The 26,139-nt window shown below is 24.7% G+C and overlaps 1 protein-coding gene across 2 annotated transcripts in view; it reads left to right on the top strand.

The window, feature by feature from the left end:
* The first annotated feature begins 364 nt into the window (after positions 1–364).
* Positions 365–26,139, top strand: part of LOC145843411 (rho guanine nucleotide exchange factor 3-like) — a 29,733-nt gene continuing 3,958 nt past the window's right edge. Inside the window, exons 1-9 of one of the 2 annotated variants that reach the window (XM_082950889.1) lie at positions 365–424; positions 1,055–1,138; positions 2,486–2,653; positions 3,250–3,309; positions 3,507–3,611; positions 16,612–16,713; positions 22,803–22,918; positions 24,007–24,145; positions 24,400–24,573. In XM_082950889.1, the coding sequence (XP_082807015.1) occupies positions 383–424; positions 1,055–1,138; positions 2,486–2,653; positions 3,250–3,309; positions 3,507–3,611; positions 16,612–16,713; positions 22,803–22,918; positions 24,007–24,145; positions 24,400–24,573 (990 nt within the window). In that variant the 5' untranslated portion in view covers positions 365–382. Of the gene's footprint in view, positions 425–1,054; positions 1,139–2,485; positions 2,654–3,249; positions 3,310–3,506; positions 3,612–14,540; positions 15,878–16,611; positions 16,714–22,802; positions 22,919–24,006; positions 24,146–24,399; positions 24,574–26,139 lie in introns of those variants that run through there. The other variant, XM_082950888.1, reaches the window with a different exon arrangement.

Genomic DNA, 26,139 nt, shown 5'->3' on the forward strand with positions numbered 1-26,139 from the left:
ACTTATTTTTGTCTTAATTATAATCTAAGAATACTAAATATACAAAGGTCTTATTGTAGCACTATACATACTTGAAAGTTATATATCATTTTTTTAATTTATAACATTTTAGTATGTCTGTTTTTAGACATAAAATGTAAGTCCACTTTACATAAGCCTTAAAATAGTGCTTTTAAAAGTTCAAACTACAAATAAAAATCTAAAAGTGATATAATGTTATTTAAATGTATAAATATTCTTTTAAAAAATCATTGAAAATTAAATAAGAAGTAATAAGAAGGCTTTAAAGTTTTACATTCACATTAAGTTTATTTGTTGTACATAGTTTAAAGAAGTTTTTGTTAATGACTAAATTTTATTCTAGAAAAGATAAAAAAAGTGTATGGAATTTCTAAATACATTTTCTAAAAGTTTGGATTCAAAAGTATGTTTAATAAATTATTAACTGTTTTAGTACATTATAATATTTTTTTATACACTTCATAAATTAATTTAGTGATTATTATTTAAAGTAATACACAAATTTATGTACAAATTGCTGTTAAGTATTTAACTTTTAAGATGAAATTTTTAAACTAAATTTTTCAGAAATATTAAAGCACTCAGTGTTTTAATTTTATAAAAGAATATATGTATAACTTTTGAGTTTAGTAATGTTTCAAAGCTTAATTTAATAAGTTTAAATACATGGTTTTAGTAAGTGTTTTAGAATTTAAATAAGTATATAACTTAAGTAACTTTTTTTAATGTGTAAGCAGATTTTTTATTGTTGAAATGTTTTTTTTGCTTTTTTTTTTGATTAAGCAATCTATAATTGAGGTTTATTAAGACTTATACCTGGTTAAGTTTTGGTGCTTTGCTAAAGTTCTAAAGAAATTTCTTATTGAATAACCTTTTCACACATGGATAAGTAATTAGCACCAAAACTTAGTCATGTATATTTTTTATAAAACCTCCATTATAACTCTATTTTCCTAGCTGGTTCCAGATTGGTTCCTCTCTCAAGAACATTTTTACTCTAATTAAATATTTATCACTTCACTTATAATTTCAGATTTCAAGAAAATGCAAGAAAAATGAAAAGGATCAAAATTTCTTTAACAAAACAGCTCCTATGTTTACTGAGATCATGCTTAGTGTTAGTTTAAACTTGTATACAAGTACCCAAAGTTTTAATAACAAGGAAACTGAAGCTAAGCTTCCATGTTTTATTTAATAATGACAAACTACTTAAAAAATATTAGTCTGGTCATTATATTTTATTGTAATTGGTACAAAGTGAAAATAAAGTTACTGGAAATTTTAATATTCTTGAGTTATTAATTGCTGTTTTATAAAGATGTTTAATAAAATAAATTTTAACAGGGTTGTCATTTTACCTAGAAAATTATAAATTTAAAAAATTTAGGCTAAGAGAACATGGAAAACCTAGAAGCTAAAACTAAAATAAGAAGAATCTGGAAAATAGAACAATTTTATTTAATAAATAATGAGTTTTAGATTAGAAAATAAATAACTAATGTATACAGATAAAATAATTATTTGCAGTTTTATTTATTGTAAAACACACTTAAACTAGCATGACAGTATCTTTTCAATAATTTTGTACTATTTAAAAGCTGTTATTACTTTGAGTTAATTTACATACTAAAAGGAGAAAATAAAACTTGTAATTTTAAAAACCGGGAAGAAAATATTGAAAAAATTTAAAAAAACCGTGGCTACCTTGTTTTGAATAGAAGTAAGACTTGAATTTTTTTAAAGCTCTTTTTATTTACACAATATACAATCTGTAAGTTTCTTAAAATTACAAATTTATAAGTTTATGAATAATTAGAAACATAGACAATGTTTTTACATATAAGTATACCCCTGTTTGAAAACTTTAAAATGCTCCTTTTTTCTGAGCATCAAAAGTACTTAGCTTTTTAAATGCTAAAAACTAACCTTAAGTCTATGATAAGACATTTTATATTAACCTTTAATTTTTGTGGTTGCCTCCTCTATTATTTTACAAAGTTTAATTTTTGAAAATGTTGATAAAAATTTATATATCATAGTTGTTATAATAGGAATTTTGCTAAAATGTTTTTACTCTTTTGCTAGTTTGAATTGAGAAGCTTAAAATATAGTTAAGTATTCGAATCATTCAAAGTAATTCTGTTTCATAAATTTTTAATAAAGCTGGTAATAAGTTGATAAAACTTGTGGTGTCAGGTATTAGGTAACAGTTAACAATTTTTAATAAATTCATTAAAAATCAACATAAACTAGGGTCAAAATTGATATTGAAGCTAAATTAAGAAGCTTTTGTTGCACACTATATTGAAATAAATGTTTTTCTTGTCTTTATTTTAAATATAGATGCTTTTTAAACAAAATAAGATATTAACAGTTAAAATGTTTTTTGTTATTAAAGACCAATAGTTGTTATTTTTAAAAATTTACATTAAACTGATTATTTGCTAAACTTATTTTGTAACAGGCGCTATCAAGTTTTACAAACAAGCGAAGTAACCATGCTTTGCCATTGAAAGATTCTAACAGTTTGAAGAAGAGCAGCAGTAAGAATTCAAAAAACAAAAAGTTAAGAAGAAAAGATTCATCAAAAAAGATATTAGCAATTAGAAGAAAACCGAATTACACAACTCCTGTAAGTTGATATAACATGTTATTATCTTAAAAAAAATTGCTTTTTCAATTCATCTTTTTTAGAATCTTATTTAATAAATATTTCAAGTCTTTTGTTATGTATTGTTAAATCAGTTTTGTTTAAAAATTTGATTTAGAAAAATCAAGAAGTTTTTTTTTTAGCTCGGTCTGCGGCAACGCTAATTAAGGTATATATTGACCTCTCTCTCCAACTTTTTGCTATTGTATCTTAAAATCTGAAAGAGTTTTATCAAAATGATAAACATAAGTGTTAGCTAGGTTAAAGGATTTCAAAATGGTTTTAACTTTAAAAAAGTGCCTTATCATCCTGTACCCTTAGATAGTTTTTGTAAGTGCAGCACAAATTTTCGAGACTAACTTAATGTTAAAGATTGCCCTAAGTAAAACATATTTTGTATAATAAAATAGTAAAGCAAAGAAGTTTATATTTACTTCATTTTTGAAATGCTAAGTGTAATTTTTTTATTTTTTCTCATTGAAAAGTTTATCTTGTTAAATATTATGTCATATGTTCAAATACATTGTTATATTCTGTAAGAGTCTGTTTAGTTATTATTAATATAAAATATTTACTAGGTTCAAAGAAAACGACGAAATGTTGAAAAAGAAGATACAGATACACCTGAAACTGATAAGGTAGGTTGTGTTTTTGTGCTGTAAAATTTTAGTTTTAATTATTTTAAAAACTATCAAACTTTTTTAGAGTTAACTATAGGTTGTACTAAACTAAGATTGTTTTCGTATTACTAAGAACTTGTTATCAACAAATACTGTTGTTGTGGTGACAAAACGTTTGATAGTGAATACTTTTAAAATATGCAAAATAATTACAGCGTAATCTACCAGCATTTTTCTATGATACCCCTCAAAAATTTGTTCCAAAGTTATCAAACGCTTTGCACGAAGCTGCTTGCAGAGAGTCGCCTATAAGCAATCAAGTTAGTATTATTTTTTGTTAATCTTCGAGAAAATTTTCCATATTTTTATTTTATTTTACTAAAATAATGTTTTTCTGCAAAAATGTTTCTTAAGGATTTATATATTTAAAATTTAAAATTTTTGTAAATAATTTTTGTTTATTTGTAATATTACAATCTAAAATTAAAATCTTTGCAAAGTGACAACAACTTTAAAAAATTGTTAGTTAAAAGTTGTAAATATTATATTAAAACATAAATGTGTATTTCAATTAAAGAAGTCGTTTGAAAAAATTAAATATAGAAATGTTTACCTGGATAATTGTAATATCAACACTGGCATAAATTTATTTTTGAAATAGTTTAAAATACAGATAGGCTTTTTTTATATTCAGGGAGCCATTTTTGTAAGAAAAAATCTTAGCAAGCTTAATATATTAAAAAATCTTAACAGGTTGTGTAAATAAAAATAAAATTACTAAAAAAATTCAAAAAAAAAGTTTTCAACTAAAATTGCAATGAATGATTTTGTTAAAAGAACTACTAAAGTGTACTGAAAATAAAATTAGAAGCACATTTCAAACTATTTTTTATTAAAAAGCTCAATATTGTTTGATTTTCAAAAGATGTTTTAAAGCAAAAATAAGACAACATACGGCCTGCAGGGTGGGATTTTGTTGGAAAGGTGGTTCACGACCTTACGGCGTACATTGCCCACAATCAAAATAATTTATTAGTTATCAGTAAAAGTCGTTTTAAAGTGGTTATATTGTCTGACCTTTGATATTTATCCTAACCTTTAGGTTACTTTACCAAAAAAACTACTACTTTTTATTTAATAGTTTTATTATTATTCTTATTATTAATTGTCTTTTTATATAGTTTGTATTGTGTATTGTGTTAAGTTGGTTTTGACATTTCTTATTGATAAAAATAAGGTTATAAAACGAGTTTATGTATTAGTTAAACATGACATAACAATAAAAAAATGGTTGAAACAAAATTTGCTTAAGTTTAAATATTACATCTATTGGTAATTTTTTAATCTTAACTTCTAGACAACTTACTTAAAGACTAATTTCATCTAAGAATTGATGGCTCAAAAATTTCAAGCAATATATCTATATAAATATTATACAACTTTTTTGAAAAAAAAAAAAAAAATCTATGTTAATACTTTTTTAGGGGACTAGTTTAACCGCTTATCAAGCAACAAAGTAACTTTTGAGATAGTAGGGATCTTTTTAAGTGCGTTTCAATAGGTTCATCATAGAAGGCGGGAATAAAAAAAGTGAAAAAAGACTATTTCGCTGTAAATCTGTATTAACATTAATTTTTTACCAAACTTTGTTTAAATTTTTAAGAGTAAGTCCAACACTAAAATTTATAACGTTCACAAAAAAAAACTGTTGATAACTACACTTTTTTCGACATTTTGTCTAGTTTTTTTATTTTTACAACTAAAAGTTTATATATTATTTAATTTTTCGAGCTAAAGACCTCAAATTTTAAGAAACATTCCTAAGAAGTTTAAAATATTTCACAAGTTGAAATTTAAAACTCAAAATAATTTTTATATGATATATAACAAAGTAATATTTTTAAAGTATCAAAATTACTTATCAATTTTGTTTACATATAATCTTGAACATGTGAACTGCTGGTATGATTTTTACAGTAAAGGTAAGCTCTTGTTAAACACTGTAAGAATGCACTTATTATTTGTCTTTCATGCCCGATATATAACACGTATTGTAAAATTTGGAAATAAATGTCATAAGTAAAATAAAAAATAATTAAATATTTTATAAAATTTAAGTATTAAACTTAACCATAAAAATATTGGTATATAACGAATTATTGCATGAATATTTTGAGAAAAATACAAAGATAACCTATAATTTAATGGAACATATCAATGCATAGCTTCTTATAACAAGTTTATCCTATAAATTTCTCTAAAAAATTACACTTTTAGAGTTTTTATATTTGTACTAAATGAATTTAGTTTATAAAGAACTGGTAACATTAAATAATTTTAATGTTAACGTTACATAAGTATACCTAATACTTTAAGTTCCAATACTATACAAATTGTTTATCCAATACAATTTAGAAAATAAAAATGTCCGCTTAGTTGTAGTAGAGAGTAATTTGAAATAAATGTTAATATTGCGATTAAAATAATATAAGTACTTTTTGTTTCTTAAATAAAATACAGCAGCTGTATTGTAACTATTTCGATCACAGTTGTTCCTTTGTTGAAGAAAGATGGATATTAATGAACACTGATGTAATAATTTATAAAATAAGAATATTCCGTACAAGTAAAATAATAATAGTAACATTAAATGTTAAACATTTTATGCTGAACACTAAATATTTGTTAAAGTTATAAATGTAATTAATGCTAAACACTTGAATTCATATACTAAGTTTTTATAATTATTAAACTATATCTAAATGAATCTGATGCATATAATTATATTTAATAATTTTGAGTTATGTTTACTGCATTGGCTTTAATTTATTAAAACAAAAAAATTATAATTAAGATTTTTATAAGTAACTAACTCATTTCTAAATTTAGTTTTTAACTACCTAAATAATATGATACTGAACCTATGTATTGTAGTAATAAAATTGTTATGAAGAAAAATATGCAGGCTTTATATTCAGAATTCTATGGTTTAAATAAATTAGTTTTATATTTTACCAATTTTTTATTGTTTATTATAGTTGACTAGTGATGTGTTTTGCGTCTGGTGTACTAGTCAAATTTTAATTGTGAACTGATTAGCAGCTTTATCATAAGAAGAGATGGTTGTTTGATCTCCAGATATATATATTTGAATGAAGCGTCACCCAGAACCTTTTTTTACCATTTCTCTTCTTTATTGTTGCTTCGTTATCTGTAAAGTAACTTTAACTTCACGCTGTGCCATTGTAGTTCACTTATTCAAACTTTTGAAGTTTCTGCATAATTGTCATAATTTTATTGTTACTGTGTTTTATTTTTAGTAATAGTATCCGAGTAGTTTTTGTCAGCTTTTTGTTTACAAAGTTTGTTGAGCTTTTCCATGCATTTGTTAAAGTAATTTTGTCCGTACATAAGAAGATATATGTAATACGTCTAAGAAGTAGTGGTACTTAATAAAAAATACATTTTGAAATATACACTTGATTTAAAAGTTGTGTAGGACTAAACAAAGCAATAAACTTGATACTATAGTTAATAGTACTTTTAAGCTTAATTAGGCTAATAAAAAATACCTTAAGTTTAGAAAAAGTCCAAGCTTGTCTTAATTATTCAATAATGTACACAATGTTTAGTCTTAATCCTAAATTATAAAAACATATGTCTGTAACACGTGTTATCTTATTTAAATACTTAACTAGGAAAATTTCAATAATCTACAAGTGTATGTATTTAATGAGCATATCAAAATTAAACTTTTTTTTTTGTGCAAACTGTTGTTCTGCTTTTTAGACTTAATAGTTATATCTGCTTTATATGTTAGACATGTTTAAGTAGTAACCATTCTCCAAATATAAATCTTTTAAGTATAAGTTCCTTTTTTGGTAATTTAAGAGAAATAAAACAACTTTTTTTATTGAAAAAAAATGTATTTTTGAATTTTTTTGTTTGACTTTCAACTAACTAGTTTAAAGTTCCTAAGTGAGGATCTTTCTCTTATGTTATATTTTTTTTCAAGTTTTATCTAAAAATACTTATTATAACAAAAGTAATGACATAGAAAATAATGTATTACTTTTAAGTAAACTGATCAGTCCTCGTTGAAAATATTTATTGAGTTTGTTGTATTGAATTTATATTTATTCAAAAGATAATAACTCAGTAAAAAAATGTTTAACATAGTTTATTGCTATTCACTTTTGTAAACTTGAAAAAAAAAATCTAAATGTAAACTGTTCTGTCAGAATGGTATTTATTTGGGTCTAAAAACGAGTTTTAATAGTTTAGTACTAGATAGATGACTAATATAATTCGAGAAGTTCTATAAGTTATGTAAACTATAAAAAAATAAATGGTAAAAAGATGATTAAATTTTAGTTTCTCTGTTTAGTCTTTTTATATTTTAGTATATTATAAGTCTCTATTATAAAACTAATTTAACTCTATATAAAAATAGTCTTTCTAAAACTTAGTTTGTGTGAAAAGTAAAATAATTCAAGTCGTCTGGGTTTATAATTTGTTGCGATCATTTAATAAGTTTATTACTTTTAAATTAAGCATGTATCTTTTGTTTTTTAACTAACATTTTTACAAACCTACTCTCCATGTATTGCAATAAACGGTAAATCAATTTTAATTAGTCATACCTTAAGAGCTGAAAACTTGTCTGCAAAAAACGAGACAGACAAAACGCATGTATTTAACTATAACAAAAAGTAACGAAGTTTATCAAACTCATCTGTTAGAGCAATATGATGTGTTCACCAAGAAACCTTTCACTTTCTTTTTTGCTCTTCATTTTGTATTTTCTCTGGCTCGCTGAAGCAGAGTACTTATTGTGTCTTCCTAAATCAACTGTTTTTGAAGTTTGTTTCTTGGAAGTTGTAGTCGTTTTTGATACTTGAAATGTGTTGGTTTGCACAAATGACATACAAATTGTCATAGTTTGTCAATACAGTTAAGCAAGCTTGTTATCTTTATATCAAAATCAAGATTTTGTGTTGTTTAATCCTATTTATCTATGCTATTTTTTAGTATAAAGGTTTATTCAAAAAAAAAATTACTTAAATAAAAGTAAATTTTGTTTTTAAAACTTTCTAAACTTGCCCTGAAATGTTAATGTTTTTACAAACATGCATTGAAATGATTTAAGATTAGTATACACTACCTAGATAACTCATACTTTTTGGTATGACCTTTATTTAGGAATAAATTCAGGTTTTATGTTTAAGGAATTTGTGTAGTTGCTGCTCAAAGTATACTTTTATTTTTCTCATCGAATGATTCTAAATTAGTTTTAAATGATGTTTGAAACAGGGTATTTATTATTTGTCAGTATCGTACTTAAATTCTACGAAAAAATACTTTATGACGATAATATGTGATGTTTCATGAAAATAATAGTTATAATTATAATAAGACTTTTCTAATAAGAATAGAGTAGCGAAAGTTTCATGTCAAAAAAGTATAAAAAAATGAAACTGTAGGAAAATGTTACGAGCATAGCTGCGGCTTAAAGATAATTACAGTTACATTATAATGCCAAAACTAAAGGTAAAACATATAGTAACGGTTGTGGCGATAAACATTTGGTTGCTGCAACTGCTGCATGGCTTAGCCCGTAACTCGCATGAATTATTGATCTCTTCTTCTAACTTGTTTACAAAGCCACTCTTTCAAATATGCACTTTATTATTATGTATAGCCTTTCGCATCTTTTGAATCAAGAAAGATTTACGTTTAGTCTATTGTTTTTTCAAGTAAAACGATTCTAGAATTTAATACAAATCAATATGGCTTGATTTTGATTATTTAAAAATTACAGAATTAAAAAATACAAAGTTATTTAATTTTTTTTAGTATTTCTTATTCTAGCAGTTTTCAGTGCTGTAATAAGCAAGCAACTTGTTTTGAAAAGTATCATAACTGTTTGAAGTTTTTTTTTACCTTCAGAAGACTAAAATTGTTGAGTAACTAATTGACAATAAATATTAACAAACTGTATCTTTAATTACTGCAGCTGTTAATTAGCTACAATTCAGATTATGCTTTTTATTATAGTTGTTATGTTTCCTCAAAAAAGTATTTTTAAAGCTATATAATATTTATGTGATATATAAAAAAATGTTTAAATCACTTAAAATAGTTAAATAAAAGATATCTATGTGAAATTTATAAATTTCCTGGTCCTTACTAACCAAAAGTTCTTATGTATTAAGTTAAGACTTTACGTTATAAAAAGCACACTAAGTTGTTAATTTTCTAACTAATTCATTCCCAAATTTTTACCTATTTTTCAGTTTATAAGTTGAGCACTAGAAAACTTTGCTATTACATAAAAAATATAGAAGTAGCTGTAATAAGTAACAACTTAATAGAAGTTTAAAAAATTTTAACTAGTTTTGCTGAGTTAAAAGTTTCGTAACTAAAAAACAAATTTTAAATTATATGCTTATATTTCGTATAATACTGCTCTAAGAAGTTTTTTTTAAAGTTGACTTTTAAAGAAATAAATAATATTAAAGATATATATTTAGTTAGTTTATTTGTAGTATTACACTTATCTTTTTCATAAAATGTAACACTAAATTTTGCACAATTTCATCATTTATCAAGTTTGCAAAAAAAAAATTAATTTTAGAATTTAAGTTCTTAATATTGTAGTTTTCAGCAAGAGATTAAACTTCTGATAGTATAGTATTAGTAGAATGGAGTTGAATTACATTAATCAAATTAAACACAAACGAATAAACATAATCTAAATCATTCAAGTTTAATTTACAACATTATATTTTAAAATAAGTTATTATAGTTTGTTTCACTGGTTATAATCGCTTAGTTTTATTTTAATAATAAAACTTTTTAAATCATGATTTAGTTCAATTAAAAACAAAAGTTGTGAAACACTTTGAATAAAGTTATTTCTAAATTTCGTGGTAACACCTTTTTTCGCTTTAAGTTATGGTTTGTTTTTAGTTATAATTGTGTATATTTTAAAATAATAAGATAAATGTTATGTTTGAAATATGACATAAATTAAACAAAAAATAATGTATTGTTTAGACATCATTTTAATTCAACAATTTAGAGGTATAAAATTTTATTTTTTCGATAATAAATATTTTAGAATAATTTATAGTAGCATATGTTTTATTTTAGCTTGCTTTATATTGATATATTATTTGATTTAAGTTGAAAAGGGTTATTTTAATTTTATAAAAATTTTTTTTTGCTTATAAACAAGCTATAGGTAAATTACCTTTATTGAAAATCATAGTTTTTGTCTTACTTACAATTGTAATATTTTTCGTAAAATGTTTTATTATTTAATTTCTCCCTAGTGGAAATGGAGTTTTATTTGAAATGTTAAACGTCATTCGTTTGAATATCGTCAGATAAATTGCATCACAGTTTTTGTAGAAATCAATAATAATGTTGGTACTGTATTTTATCATTAGTTATTATTTACATGCTTTTAGATATCTTTATTAATCTAGAATGAATTAATTTATTAATTAGCCATTCGATAGTCAAACTTTAATTAATCATTTATTATAAGATATTAATTTGTTAAATTTGATATTATAAAGAATAAGATAATATACTTAACATACTTTTAGTTACTTATTTTTTTACTTTTTTTATAAAAGAATTATATAAATACGTGTACATACCACAGCTATGCCTAGTTCATATCGTTCAGAGAGCTTTCTACAACTATGACAAACTTTGACTGAAAATATTTACTTAAAGAGCAATAAAAATGCTGAGTTATGTTAAACTTGTCGAGCTGAAATTAAATATTTTAAATTGAAGTTAATTTTACTAGATAAATAGCTGTTTTTTAAATAAAACTCTTATCTAGTATAGCTTCTTTTCTATTTAACTACTGTTTTGGCAGGTCTCAAAATTTTTTAAACCTAGACAAAACTTCCTCAAGAAATAAAAACAAATAGCAGAATAAGCTTTTAATTAAGTCTGAAAAAATATATAAATGAATCTTTAAAGTACTTTCAAATTATAAGCAACTGGATTAAACTAAAACGGTTCTTAAATTGACTAAAGTAATATAGTCTCTTACAGAACATTAAACTTTTTTATGCTAAACATGCAAAAATAATGGTCTACGAAACAAAAACATAACTTACTTCAGTAAAATTTTAAAGATGTTATAAATATAAGAACAGTCTTATAAAAAAAATTGAATCTTTTTATTTATATGCATAAAGTATTGTTTTCTAATCGATTGTATCAGATGGCATTTGAAACATATTCAGATTTATCAGATTACAAATGTGCTCGTATTAAATTTCATGGTTTTTATTTCTCTTTAAGTAAGTATATTTCTAATTAAATTTTATTGTATTAGAGCATAATAAAACGGTTACTAATTTAAGTGATAGGGGGAGGTAAGTTTTGCAGTTTTTCAATTTTGTTTTATATTAAAAAGAAGGTCTTTGGAGTTTTAGATCAAAAAGTGCACCTGTACACTCAGTCTGCATAAATTTGTTTACTGTTTATTCAAAGATATTAATTTCAGTTTTAAACCTATGGAAAGAAGTTTGTATAAGAACTTAAAGTAAACCAAACTGTATGTTTTTATGTTGTTCTAGAGCTAAAGACTTTAACTTAATTATATACCTTTTTTTAAGTTAAATTAAGACATAAATTAGTAAAAAGTAAGATATGATATGAAATTTGCTGGTAACTTATAATAATAGTTAAAACTTTATTATATTATAATAAAAGATGAAATTTTTCGATCTACTTGTATAAAAGTACATATAAACTTTGCTATCTGTTTGTTAATTAAGATTAACATTTTGTAATCAACATCTTTGTAATGTGCCATTGATGTTGTTATAAGTAGTTCAAACCTTTTTTATTTTATTAATTGTCTACATAAGTTCTAGAGTGTAAAACATTTTTAAATAAAATACTTAGACAGAAATTAGTTACGTCATTTTTATCTTATTATTTTGTTAGGTTGATTTTTTTTGAATTGATAATTGATTTATAAATTCTCTAATTTTTTATTGAAAAAGTAACATTTTTTACAAAAAGCGTTGAAATAAGTTTTATAATTATATAGTCTCATAGAATTGTTATTACCTTATTTATATTATTAATGGATAAAGCTAAAACGTCAATAAAAAAAGTTTCTCAATGTCTTTATTTGATACTGTTTTTTATTGGTGAAGTGTTGATATTTTTCTAATTACGTTTTTAATATAACGATTTTCGCCTGCTAGTTTTGAGTCATTTCCTATAGTTATGTAGTGTAAATAGCATGCTAAATTTGAACTTGAGAGTTGATATCTACTTCTAGTTAGCTTTGTGTTAAAAGCTTTTCTTAATGTTGTATACATATTTTTTTAAAATTATCTAAGAGAACTGCTTTGATAAGTAGTTATAATTGAAGCTTAATTACATTATTACTTATTTAGTCATTACAGTTAATGAAAAGCGTTTAAAGTTGTTTATAGTTATTAGATACTAATTTTGATTACTTTATGCCTATTATTAATTATGATTACTAGTAAGCAAAGAATTTAAACCCTGTTTAATGTATGTTAATCCTTAAATAACATCTAGAACTGTTATGCTTCAGCTTAGTGTAATAAACTTGTATAAAAACTGTTTTAGAATTAGTGTTTTTAGTTTTAAAGGATTATTATTTCTTAACTACAAAACAGTTAATAGTGACCTCTAGTGATTTATTATAAACAGCATATGATTAATAAGTTATCGTCATATTTTTTTTTTCAATTAAGCTTTTGTTAACGTTTAAGTTTAGTATTTGTTTTTTCATTATTTTTTTTTCTTGAAATAACAATAAGTTAGTTAAAAAGAATAGATTTTTAGCATATTTTCATTTTGTATACGTAATTTTTAATATAAACTAAAATTATTAGCTTTTTAAATAACGTTAAATAATTTCAATATATACGGCTCAAGCTATAGATATAAAACTAAAAATTACTATTTTAATACTCAATAAGTTGTTTTATAACTTTTTTATTGAAAGTTTTAGGTTCATTTTCTTTTATTAGAAAAACGTTTTTTAAGTTTGGTGTAGGTCACAAATTTTCTTCTGGTGTTCTAGTTTATTTATATTACGAAGTAATGGTAAAAATTCAGTATATAAATTGTCTTAAATGTGTACATAAGCGTTTAATGAGTTTTTATAACAAGTTTAGTTTCTATTACATTTTTACTAAAAACTTTTAATTAAGTATTTAAGTAATGTAAAACGCAAATTTATTAATCAGTACTTTGAAAAAGTCTTAAGACAAAGCTTTAATTTTTTATTAACGCTTAAACTATTATTTGTTATAGGTTTTAGGTTGTAAGTAAACTTAAATAGTTATAAAAAATGCAGCAGTGTTTATAAAAAAAAAATTAATAAATATTTTGGTAAAAAATGTGTTTTCTTTATACTTGTTAATTTTTTTTAACTTAATTGAATAATATCATAACTTGACATGATAAAAAACGTCTATTATTTTGTAACAAAAGCAATATTCAATAGGTGGTAATATTTTAATCACTTGCTTTTAATGAAAAGAGCTCTGAAAATAAGTTAAACATAATCCTTTAAAATCTACTTCTTTCTTTTCAAATTGTTTAATTTAAATGATTATTTACGAGTAATTTAAGTGTTTAAACTTAACGTATTAAATAGAATACTTAGTTTTTAGTTTTATTATTTCAGTTAAATCAATTTTAGCTTATTTAGTTTAAAACACATAACTAAAAATGGCAAACAGAGTTTAAGTCTTAAAGATGACTAGCTAAATATTGTACCAGACAAGCTTATTTTCTGTAGCATCAAAATTGTATTTGTAATCCAATTATTAAAAAGTAATTATTTAATACTTTATATAAAAAATTTCTTAATTTTATATTCTGACAAAATATTTTTTTTGTTTTTTCTTTCTCAATTACTTGTATACTAAGTTTTTACACTAACATATTTAAGCAGTTTGTAGGTACGATTTTTAAAGATTTAAGCTAACTAGTCTAACCGAAATATTAAAAGAACTGTTGCAAAATAGCTGTCAATAGTTTTACATTAAACTGGTTTGTAGGTATTAAACTAATTTACTATCAGATTATATTTTTTGAATAAGTAATTTTTAAAAGATATGAACAAATAGACTCACTTGATTTCTGTACTTGTACATGTTTCTACCGTTGTATAGTTTTGTACGAGAATAAACTAATCACCTAAAAATTTGGTTATAGGGGCTAGTTAAATTTAAATTTAAAATAAAAGATGTTTGGCAAGAAGAGTGCAAAAAATCGCAAGAACAAAAACAATGCCCGAACATTTTACGCCGACAACATTATCCCAGTTAAAAACGGCATGGCTTGCAACGGAAATGACCAATCTCAGCCTGCATATGCCTCTTCAAATGGATTTTATAGGACATCTACAGTTTCATATCCTATAAATGCTGTAAATACAAGAATACCAGACTCCGAGTGTAGTTCAAGAACAGCTTCTTCAGCTTCCAGTTACTCAAACAACTTCGTTGAAAGAAGAAGGCCAAATTCGGCATTTTTTGAAAATACTTCCTTAAATATGCAAACTAACGAATGGACTAAAAATAATGATCAAAAAAAGCAAAAGAATCCTAAAAGGAGTAGCGGAATTTTTAGTTTTATAAAAAAGCTAGGTCGCAAAGACCACACTCGCGGTAGCAGTTTTTATGACATTATGGATAAGAATGACAAAATCGTTCGAACCTCGACCGGTAATTTTAACCATCAGTATATGCCAAGAGGAGAGGCAATTTTACAAAAGAAGTACAAAAGTTCTTCAACACTGTGTGAAGATGACTTTTCAAACATGTCTATAGAAGGAACCGCTGAACCGCATACAGTTTTTACCGACTCTGTCGAAAACGTTTCTATTCAAACGGACAATGATAGCAGAGTTAATATCAACGAGTTTATAACCGAAGAAATTCAAACTCAAAGATCTTCTACACTTTCCTTAAACTGTAAACTTGAAAGCGTTCCAGAATCCGACACTACTTTAACTGTCAAAAATAGTAGCCATGTGACAAAATTATCTGAAGACGCAAGATTTAGACCGAAATCCTCACACCTGCCTAAAGTAGTTTCATTTAACCAACTCAGTGGCCCTCATTCTCATCCCTCCAACTTAAACTCCCCTATTTACAAATCCACGCCGCACTTAGACCTAATGGAAACTCCCAGCCTGTGCCGCAACCGCGTTGACACGCCAATAAAATGCGCCATTTCCCGGCCGGGCGTCCTCGACGGCGTGAAGTTGCGGCGAAAACCAAAGAACTACCAAGCGCACAAAGAGAAACACAAGAGCTTGAACATGGACGACAGGTCCGTGCAAGAAGAAATGTTTCGCAGGAGCTTCATTCTGGAAGATCTTGTCGGTGGCAAGATGGACGAAGAGCAGCTCAGCAGGGGGTTGAGCAGGGTCTCCCAAGTGATGAGAACCGCAGAGCGGGATGTTTGTAAAGACGAGGTGGAGCAGATCTTGATGATGGACGAAGACGAGTTCCTCAATTACTCCATCCAGTGCTCCCCTACGGTGATGCAGGTGACGTCATAATAATGCTTGAGACGTGATAATGCCTGTTTGCGTTTGCCTTGACATGTTTTAGTAAATTTTGATGTTTGATGCTTTGGTATCACTAAATAATCACTGCTTTTGTTATGTTGTTTTGTGTTAAAATGTTGTGATACATTTTAAGTTTTGTTCTAACATTCAAAATCAGTTGTTGGAAATTGTTGAGCTTTCGCTAAAACGTGGTTTTAAGATAAATGTCGGTATCTCTTATGCTTTGTTGCTAGAACGCATACTAAATCTCATTAAATTTTTTGCATTATTGTGTTATGTTTTGTTGTATAGCACAATGTCAACTTTTTAGTTATAACAACTGCTATAGCAATACAAACAAAATAAAATGTTGTATCTCACTTATTTTAAAACCGTAATATTATCTTAGCTTTTGTCGTTCTGTTTTGTATTTTAAGTGAGTCTACACTATTTTCAGTAAACCAATTACAAGATGTTATCGTTAAACTTAAAAATATCAAAGTTTGTATCATTATTGCATGAAAACTGTGTTTTACAGAAACTGTAGAACCTTAAAATAAGTGTGTATCGAAATCCTAGTAAATAACTTATAACAATAGATACTTAAACTTTATATTTGTGACTTGAGTATGATCCACAACTTGTTGTTTTGTTATATTAGTATTGATAAATTTAACACAAGTTGCTTGAAAGTATTTACATAAAAATATTAAAATGTATTTTATAACTAACAGAACGGTAAGAAGGTGCGACCGGTACGGAAGTCTGTAATCTCTTCAGTAAATAGTTTTGCCAATTTCATCTCTCCCAGTAAACCGAACAATAACAAGCTGACGGTTAGTTATAAAATACTTGTTTTTTTTGCTTTAACGTTAGTTTCAACTACAGCATAAATAATTAAGTAAAACTCTAATAACATTATTTCTCTAATTAGTTTCTTGCTACTTAAAGCAAAAATTACAAAATTCTAATTTTATTAAACCGAAACACAAAATTGTTTAATTAGAACTGAATTACACAAAGTTACTAAATTTTTGAGTTAACAACATAAAAGTAATAGTTTTTCAACACTTTTCGTTTAATTTATTTTTACTTAGTTTTATGTTTTTGTAATTTCGTTTACAACAAAATTTGATAAAGTTTAGTCTTACAATATAGTTCTTTTTTAAGTTTTATAGTTTATATTCGAAGAGCTTTGTATGTGGAACCATTTGTAAAATAACTCCCTCGTAAAGGTTTACAACGGCTTAAGCCGTAAATCTTGTAAACTTGTTATATTTGTTACGCTGATACAGTTTAACTTTGACTTATTAGAAACTTAAAAAAAATTTTTGGTGTAATACGTTTGTTAACATAAAGATATTTTTAAGTTTCATCTGGCACATGCAAAACATTGTGAAAAGTTTTTAATCGGCAAAACATTAAATACAAGTTTTGAACTATAAATCTTTTTTCCAATTCATACTAAATTACTTTAGTTGTTCAGAACTATAAAGCAGTATTTTAGGTATCATTTTTTACTGTAATATCAGTTAAAGATTTATTATTTTTGAAGTTATGTTTTTGAGTGGTTTAATCAGAACAATAGATAATTAACTCTGTGTTTATACTTCACTTTTTTACTGAGCTTAGTTTAAATCATAATTAGGAACAAATAATATCATGACATTAGGATTTATTTAAAAACCAAAATTATATTTTACTGAGCAAATTATTCACGAAAACGTGTAAACATCTTCGTGTCCTTTCACGATGGCTATGACACAAATTAGTTACTCGTTACTGTGATGTCATAAACTTGGTCATTTGGTGTCGCTGTGTAAGTTTCTCATTTGAGTGATCCTTATAACGAAAATCAAATAAGTTAATATTAAAACAGCTTGGCCTGTTTTACAATAAAAAAAACTACTTAGGAGCTTAATAACTATTTATATATGAATGTAATACAAAATTTTATAAGCTTGAGGTTTCTTTTACTAACTATTTTGTTATTTTTTTATTAAAATTAGAATAAAAATAAAATTACAATTTTGCTTTAACTAAATAAGAACCTTATGAATAATGAAAATTAAGAAAGAATTGTGCGTGATTTGATTTTAACATAACTTGTTATACATTATTACAAAACAAATATGACGTCACATAGTGTTGCACGCATGAGCAAGCATAATAAAAATGAGATACAAAGCCATAAAGAAAAAAAAGTTTCTTTATTTTATTGTTTATCGAATTGCAATTGTAAAAGCTGCAAGTAAAGTTTTTTTCTATCGTTTTAAAACGTAGAATCTGTTTTGGAGTAATAATAATACTATATTGATAATAATAATAAATTATTGTAGAGTCGAATTATTAGATTAGTTCGTTATGTGTTTGAAAGAGATGTTGTAGAAAGTATATATTGCACTTTTCATATACCTTATAGATTTGTAAAGTTACTTTTAGTCAGTGTAATATAGTTGGTGATTTTTTTTAGTTGTGTTTTTTAACTGAAATAAAAAATCTTTTAGAACAAAGGTCGAACATTAAGAACCTATTAGTACTTTAAATGACGTACTTGCATAAATCTATTACATTAGTGCTAGAATCAGATACAATTTTAAATTGTAACTGATAAACTTGACCTAAATTTTGACCTACTTAGATAAATAATTTATTTATTTGTTTTTGTACTTTTAAAATACGACGAGTAAAGTTTTAAACACTAAATATTTATAATTTTATACTTAATTATTTAAAATGAAAAATATTTTTCTGTACTTCAAACTAAAAATTATGTGTATCATTATCATTCAGCTAATAATCATATTTATTTAAGTTGTCATTTTTAATTTTATGCGGTTTAAAAATAAGCCATTATTGTTCAATTTTAAAACATCTAAAACAAATAGACTGGCAGAAAATTTTACTGTTTTATGTGCAACAATAGAGTTTGATTAAAAATTTTAAAAATAGTAACGTTAATTTTAGTTATCTTTTATGTCTATGATAAATTTTACTTTATTTTTAACCGAGGATCTGGTTGACTGAAGTCTTATAAAGATTCAAATGCGTTGATGTGATACGGTTAAGTGCGTATGATTTGTACAGACGTTTGTTTTGCAAAACACATGTTCGCCATGACTTGATGTAGTTTTGTTGAAACGTAGCTGATGTATTAGACACGATATGACATGAGAAACTGTTTAAACGTTATAGTATTGAGCATTAAATCTGTTTTAGACTTAATTATGACTAATTGTCGTTTTGTCTTAGCATTGTTTTATCTATTAGCTATATTTACTATAAATATATAGAAGTTTACAGCCTTTGTTAGTTAACATAGGCAAATAATTTACTAAAATAATTTATATAGTGTTTGAAATGAAAGCAAATTAAGTAACATCTTAGATATTTTACTGTTGAGTTTTGTTTATTTTTTATTATAATTTTTTATATGACTTTTATTTTTTATGAGACAGTCTTTTTCTCTAGTTGTTTTAATCAGTTTAGATTATTAATTTTATAACTTAATTTTCGAAAACTAAATACTTTTTAAAACTTTTAATAAAATAAAGAAGAAATCATGAAATCACGTTAAAACCCTTGTCTAGTTTTACAAATTAAGAGGCACTTAAATTATCTAAATCTAAATAAGTGGTAAAGTCTATAATAGGTATGAAACAAGCTAACACAACAAATGTGTTTTACTTGGTACTTGGCAGTACATGGCATATATGTTATACATCATAGTTGCCATAATTTGGGTTTTTATATATATAGAAGTGGTGAATATTAATATAATATCAATACAATTAGATCGTCATATATTTAGTCTTGAAAAATAAAGTACAAAAAAAGTATCAAATTTTAAATCCGTTAGTTTTAATGAAGCTTAATTAATACTGTCCTTGCTTTGAAAAAAATATTTGGTACGAACTTAAAGCAAAGTAACACCTGAATTACGCATGTTTCAATTAATACTATTTGAACTACAGTCTACTTTTATACAAAGTTATTTATTATAAAAAAAAAATATATCAAAATTTTTTTCTAAGTAACTTTATGTTAATAAACTGAGTTAAGTTCCTTATGTTTTTGCTTTATTAATCTTATAAACAACAAAACATTGTACCACTAGTATATGTTGTTATCTTGTCTTTACAACTGATAACGCAAGCTTGTAAGTTTAAAGTCCTTTTTATTATCTTATTTAAAGCTATCTACCGCTTTTGAAGTTTTATTTTGTTACTTTTTTTTAACTTACTAGCTCGACTTTATTTATTTAAAAGGTTTTACAAGCTTTTTACTACTCAGTTAGATATATTGTCTATTAGTAGATAAACCTTAAAAAGGATAGGACAAAATAAGCACTAGGTAATTGAAAATAGAATAATAAAGTATTTTGACGCTGAGTGTTTTTTTGTCTAAATTTCTTGTATAAGTTCTAACTTTCCTTGTATAAGTTAAATAACGATTTGTTTAGGTTCTTCGTAAAAAAAAAATTGATGAGCCTTTATTTAGACTTTGATTGCTAAGCTGTTTTTTATATATTATGTGATATTTTTTAATTCAGTTTAGCTTAAGCGCGATCAAAATAAACCTTGAAAATAAATTTTAGATCAATATTTTGAAAAGTTTTTTTTCATAGAATTAAATAACCCAAAAAGAATATTTTTAACTGACAGCTTTATTTATAAAGTATTTCATAGGTTTCATTTATAGTTAACATTGTAAATGGTTTAAATATTTTTATACTTTTAATTCTCTTCAGCTTAAAGATTTAGACAATAAATATTATGAATGTCAAAAACAAGTAAAATACGCAGCTTGATAATGGTCTTCACTAATAAAAGCTCTCAATATCAAACGTCAAATAGTAACGACCATGTGCCTACACCCGGTCATGTTGCTGCTGGAATAAGATTTTTTACAACGGTATTTATTTTTATCATAAACAATCCATTAAGTAGCGGTTTGTAATACTTAATCTAAAAAATTCACAGGGTTGACTATTTTTCTTTGCAATTTTTTTGTAGATTCTAAATTGTTTTACACCGATTAGTTTTATGTAACTAATACTAGTAATACTAATAACTAGTTTTATAAATCATAGTATTTTTTTAGATAGTATTTCTATTTTTGATACTTATATTAGTATTGAGTATACATTTTTTTTGAACATTAAGTTATTTTACTATTTTTATATAAGTTTGTTTGTAAAAGCTTATCTCTAGATGCGATTATAAGTATCTTAGCAGTGCTAGTTACGCGCAAAGCTTAATTTAATTTTTAGGGAAATTTATCTTCACTATTTGCCATTCAGAGCACGATTTTTAAACGTTTTAATGCAATTTGTTTAGAAAATAAGACAAATTTTTCTTACAAACGTTAAAGCAGGTGAATTTTTGAATAAAAACAGACATTTTATGTATTGATAACTTTATAGCTGTCTCCTTTTTGAAATTTTAGCATAAATTTTTTATAAGTTTTATAAATAAAAATTATATACAACATTTGCGTTTTAAGAACCAACTGTAAAAATGAAGAACTTATTAATTTATCTTAAGGAATAAAAAACTTATTCATATGTATATTTGAAAATGAGTATTGTTTAAAGTAATGCTTTGGTGTAAAAAAATACACTTAATTACTTGTAAAAAAACTAATTTTAAATAATCTAAAAAGTATTTACAATTTTTAATCTACCAAGTTTATATAGTTATATAAATTAATATGATTTTTTGCGTATTTAAAGAAAAACCTACTGATAAAATGTGTTTGTTAATTAGTATTTTATGTAATGTTTGTAAAACTAGTAGAAGTATATAACTATGTTGTAAAACTAAACAATTTCATACATTCTATTATTATATATTTCTTAATCTTTTAATCGATGTTTCAAAACTGTATAAGTAGTTTCTCATCACTTATTCCTAGTAACCGATATTTCAAAGCAATGTATATTAAGAAAAAGTTTTAGCACTAACTTATAAATAGTAAGTTTTTAAAGTGTTGTTGTTTTTGTAAACAAAGTTTTTATTCTTTATTTAAAGTTTGAATAAGCATAGTGTAAAACTTGTTTTTAACATAGTAAAGATAAAATCATAGTTTAACATTTTACTTTATCCTACAGAATTCACATTTATAAGCTTTGTAGATATTTGTTTTTAAAGTTTTCACTAATGGTACAATCAGTCAATTTTTCTTTGTTAAATCCATTCTAACTAATAAAGTTACTATATAACTAAATATGGATTAATTTAATTTCGAAAGATTTCATTTTCTATCTAATGCACTTCTTTAACCAGTAATATAAGATTTTCTTGTACCCAAAATATTTTTCAAATTTTAGTTATCCATAATTTTTATGCTTTTGTTATAATGAATTTCTCCTATTTTCTAAAAGAACGACTATATTAAACAATTAATGTTACGACTGGTTTGTTATAAAACTAGTTTTTTTTTTCTTTCAAGTGATAAAACTCACAATTACAGTATACTTTGATATGTCTGTAGAATAAAAAGTACAAATTAATTGTCGTTCAAATGTACATGATAAACGAATTTAGATTGAATTTCTTAAGGTTTGCCTTCGAGCCATCAACAAAAAATTATAAACCAACATAGTAGCGATACTTTATGCGCTCACAATAAATTATGCACATTTTTACCAAAATTTATTGTATATTTATTTATTTTTGAACTAGTTTAATTCGTGCATTTACTGTTTCTGTGCTGACTTGATTTACAATTTCATACAACGAGTTATAATATGTGTCAAACTTTAGTTTTATAAATATCTTTCTCATCTACACATAATTTTAAATAAAAAAATAATAATAATTTAAAGTTTTTATTCATATTGATGATTATACTGACAGTGAAACCTTATATATATTTATGTCTAGACAGTTTGCTGAAAACTAAACAAATACAAACTTTTCAGCGTTCCTCTAGCTTCAAGGAGAACAGCGCATCGTCATCTATACCTCAGCGAGGAACTACTGTTGTTAAACCTTACAGACCGCCAGAAGAAAGAAAACAAAGTAAAAATAATTCCAGGTTATCGCACGTTTATGTGAATTTAAGCAGTGTGTTATTTTTATTTACAAAATTTTTTTTTTTATAAACCCTAATTTAAGCATATAATTGTATAGTTGAGAACAATTTAAGACAAACATAAACTAGAACTTTAAGAAAGTTGTATGAGAAATAAATTAAACTTTTAATTTAACTTTGAAACTAGATGAAACAAAACTCCATACAAAATCTCAAATAAGATATTTTAAAATTTAATAGTTTAAATGCCAAATTAAGGTGCTTAAAAAATAAAGTTTTAGCTGTTTTAAAAATGTTATGTTTTCTTATTATAAAATTTTTCGTTAAATTATAAAAATGTTTACAAACTCTAATTAAAAGTTTAAATTTGAAAGTAAATTTAAAACTATTAGATAATTTGAAAAGCTTACTTAAAACCATAAATTAAGATCATAAAATAGTTTATATTTTTTAATTTTACGTGTTATAATTTTTTATAACGCTGACATTTGCTTAATTATTTGTTTTCTTAGTAGACAACGCATACAATTAAACGTAAGCACACTAGTTCACAGTAAAATATATAAGCACTTGAACATGAAATCACGGTTTTCATTCTTTATTTTTTAATATGTTTTGAGAAAGCAATTATAAGTTTAGAACTTCTTAAACCCCGTAATTACTTAAAGTTCACAAATTAAAGTTTCAGAAAAGTTTTATAATAAGACTTTGATGATAAAAGTGTTTGTTAATTTTTTTTGAATGTTATGAAAATATAAAACTCGAGTTTCAGTTATTAAAGACCCCATGATATTATTCTTAGTAGCTAAAACATTTTATGACACTGTTTGAGAGAATTTATATTCCGAAAATAGTTTTTTTGTGGAATAGTAAACAACAAAAAGTACATTGTATTATTTTCCAAAACTACGCTAGCAACTAAGGCTAAGACAACAACTGAAATAATTGTTGTCTCAAACGAGTGAAATACTTAACAAATTGTTGATTTATTTATAATTTTTAAATCATGATCTTAAAACTTGCTGTTTGAAAAAAGAATCATTACTATTACTTCAAGATGTGTATATAACACCTGTGACTATATTTTACAGGATATTCACTCAAAAACTGTGGTGTGAAACATACGATAGAAAGCAACTGACCAAAGATGAAGTTAAAAGGCAGAATGTAATTCATGAACTTTTTCAAGGAGAAGAAGAACTCGTCCATAATCTCGAACTTGCAGAAAAGGTTTTTACTTTTTTGTTAAGCTTAAAAATTATGAAGTTGCAATTTTACAGTTTGGAATTCGAATTAACTGAAAGTTTAATAGTTTTTTATTTGCTCAAATTTTTTTTGAAGATCTAAGATAATCTCTTTCAGCACCATATTTGTATAAGATAATTAATTAAGCAGCAGCAGATACTTTAAAAATAAATTTAAGTTGTTAATAAATAATGATTTATTGCAATTTGTTCTCAAAAACAACAAATCACAAAACACAGACGTACAGAGACGCGATGTTGACGTTGAAGTTGCTGACAGCCGAACAAGTATCGCTGGTGTTCAGTGAACTCGACTCATTGCTGCCATTGCATAGAAACCTCATACAAAAAATAAAGGATATCAGGGACTCGGATGGCAGAATCAACGAGATTGGGCGTGTGTTTTTGGAATGGGTTTGTACGATAGTTTCAGAATATTTATGTAGTTGCATTGTTATTAACTTACCAAAATAAAGGTCATAAAGTAATGAATCGAGTGATTTTATTGTTATATTAATTGTACATATAGCTAAGCTACCGCTACCAGTCGCTTTTAAGGTATAAACTATCCAATTTAGATAGTTTTATAAGTTCCCTATGAAAGGCGCAAATTAAAAATGGAAAAAAAAAGATTATTTAACTAAGAGTCCATTCCTACAATTTTAAAGCAACTGTTTTAAAACTTTCTTAGTCTAATCTCTTAAGAAAAATTAAAATTCGGTCATTAGAATTATTTAAGTAATTTGATTTTTTATTTCCAATAAAAACAGTTTTTTTTTTAATTACTTTAAGTCATAAATCTTTAACTTTTTCTGACAAGTTGTTCTAAATACTTCAAGGAAGATTTTCTGAAATATTGAGGTAAAGTTGCTTAAAAAACATAGAAGGAGAAAGATTTGTTTTTGTAATTCCGATAAAATTGACCATAAGAAAATCTCCATACGCTTGTGGAAACTTATTACATAATTTAATGTTTAGAACTAGAATTTAACTGAAATTATTTTATTATACCAAACGTATGTTATAGTGTGTACTTCAAACTTTATAATAAGCGCTAATATCAGTTTTAATTTTTAGTTATGTTGCACTTAAAATGTTTCAGTATAACTTAACGTGTGAGCTTGTTTTGTTTGATAAACACTATTAAAAATATTTTTGTCGTATCTATTTATGAATATTCTTTTAATCTTTTTTAGTTTTTATTACATTTTTTTGTTGTTAGAAGTACAAAAAGGTATTAGACATTAATAACTTTACTTGGTAGTTGTTAGTATTATATATTTCAGTGTTCTTAAACCTTGCATTAATAAAAAGTTTTTTTAATTTTTGCTGTTAACCACTAATTATTTTTGAGATCTTATACTTAAGTCAAGAAAAATTATAAGGTTATAACTAATTTCGTGATAATGCAACTTTATTTAATAAAATTAAACTCCTGTATAGACATGATAAAAACCAATTTACATTATTAGACGTTGAAGTTATAGTAGACATAAGTAATATACTGGTTTTTCCACTAACTTTATTCACAAACAGGTTCGATTAGACTTTACAAATTAGCAGACTTGTTATTATTAAAAATATATTAAAATCACTTAACTTACATAATAATTAGATTAAATTTTATCTTGTTAGTAGTTTGTCTTGTTAGTTAATGTCACACAATTAAGTTTGTGTTGAGTATTTATTGTAATGTACTTAATAGAAAATTCGTAACGTTTATGATTGCTTTGTCTTTTTGTAGTTAATTTCAGGTAACTCACACAAATTTCATTGTAATTTTTTTCCAAATTTAACATGATCATAATTATTACTAAATCAATACTTTCAACGTATTAAACATGTACTATCACTATAGTTATAACTTCATTTAGATTTAAACTACCAAGTCAACAGTTTTTCTTTGCAACTTGAACGAACCAAAAGTTTTACTAATTTTTAAAAGTGAAAATTTATTTTAGCTAATTTAAAAAGTTTATA

This window comes from Thalia democratica, chromosome 8 (genome assembly GCF_965202585.1).
Source record: "Thalia democratica chromosome 8, ktThaDemo2.hap1.1, whole genome shotgun sequence".
In the NCBI taxonomy this organism is placed as follows: domain Eukaryota; kingdom Metazoa; phylum Chordata; class Thaliacea; order Salpida; family Salpidae; genus Thalia; species Thalia democratica.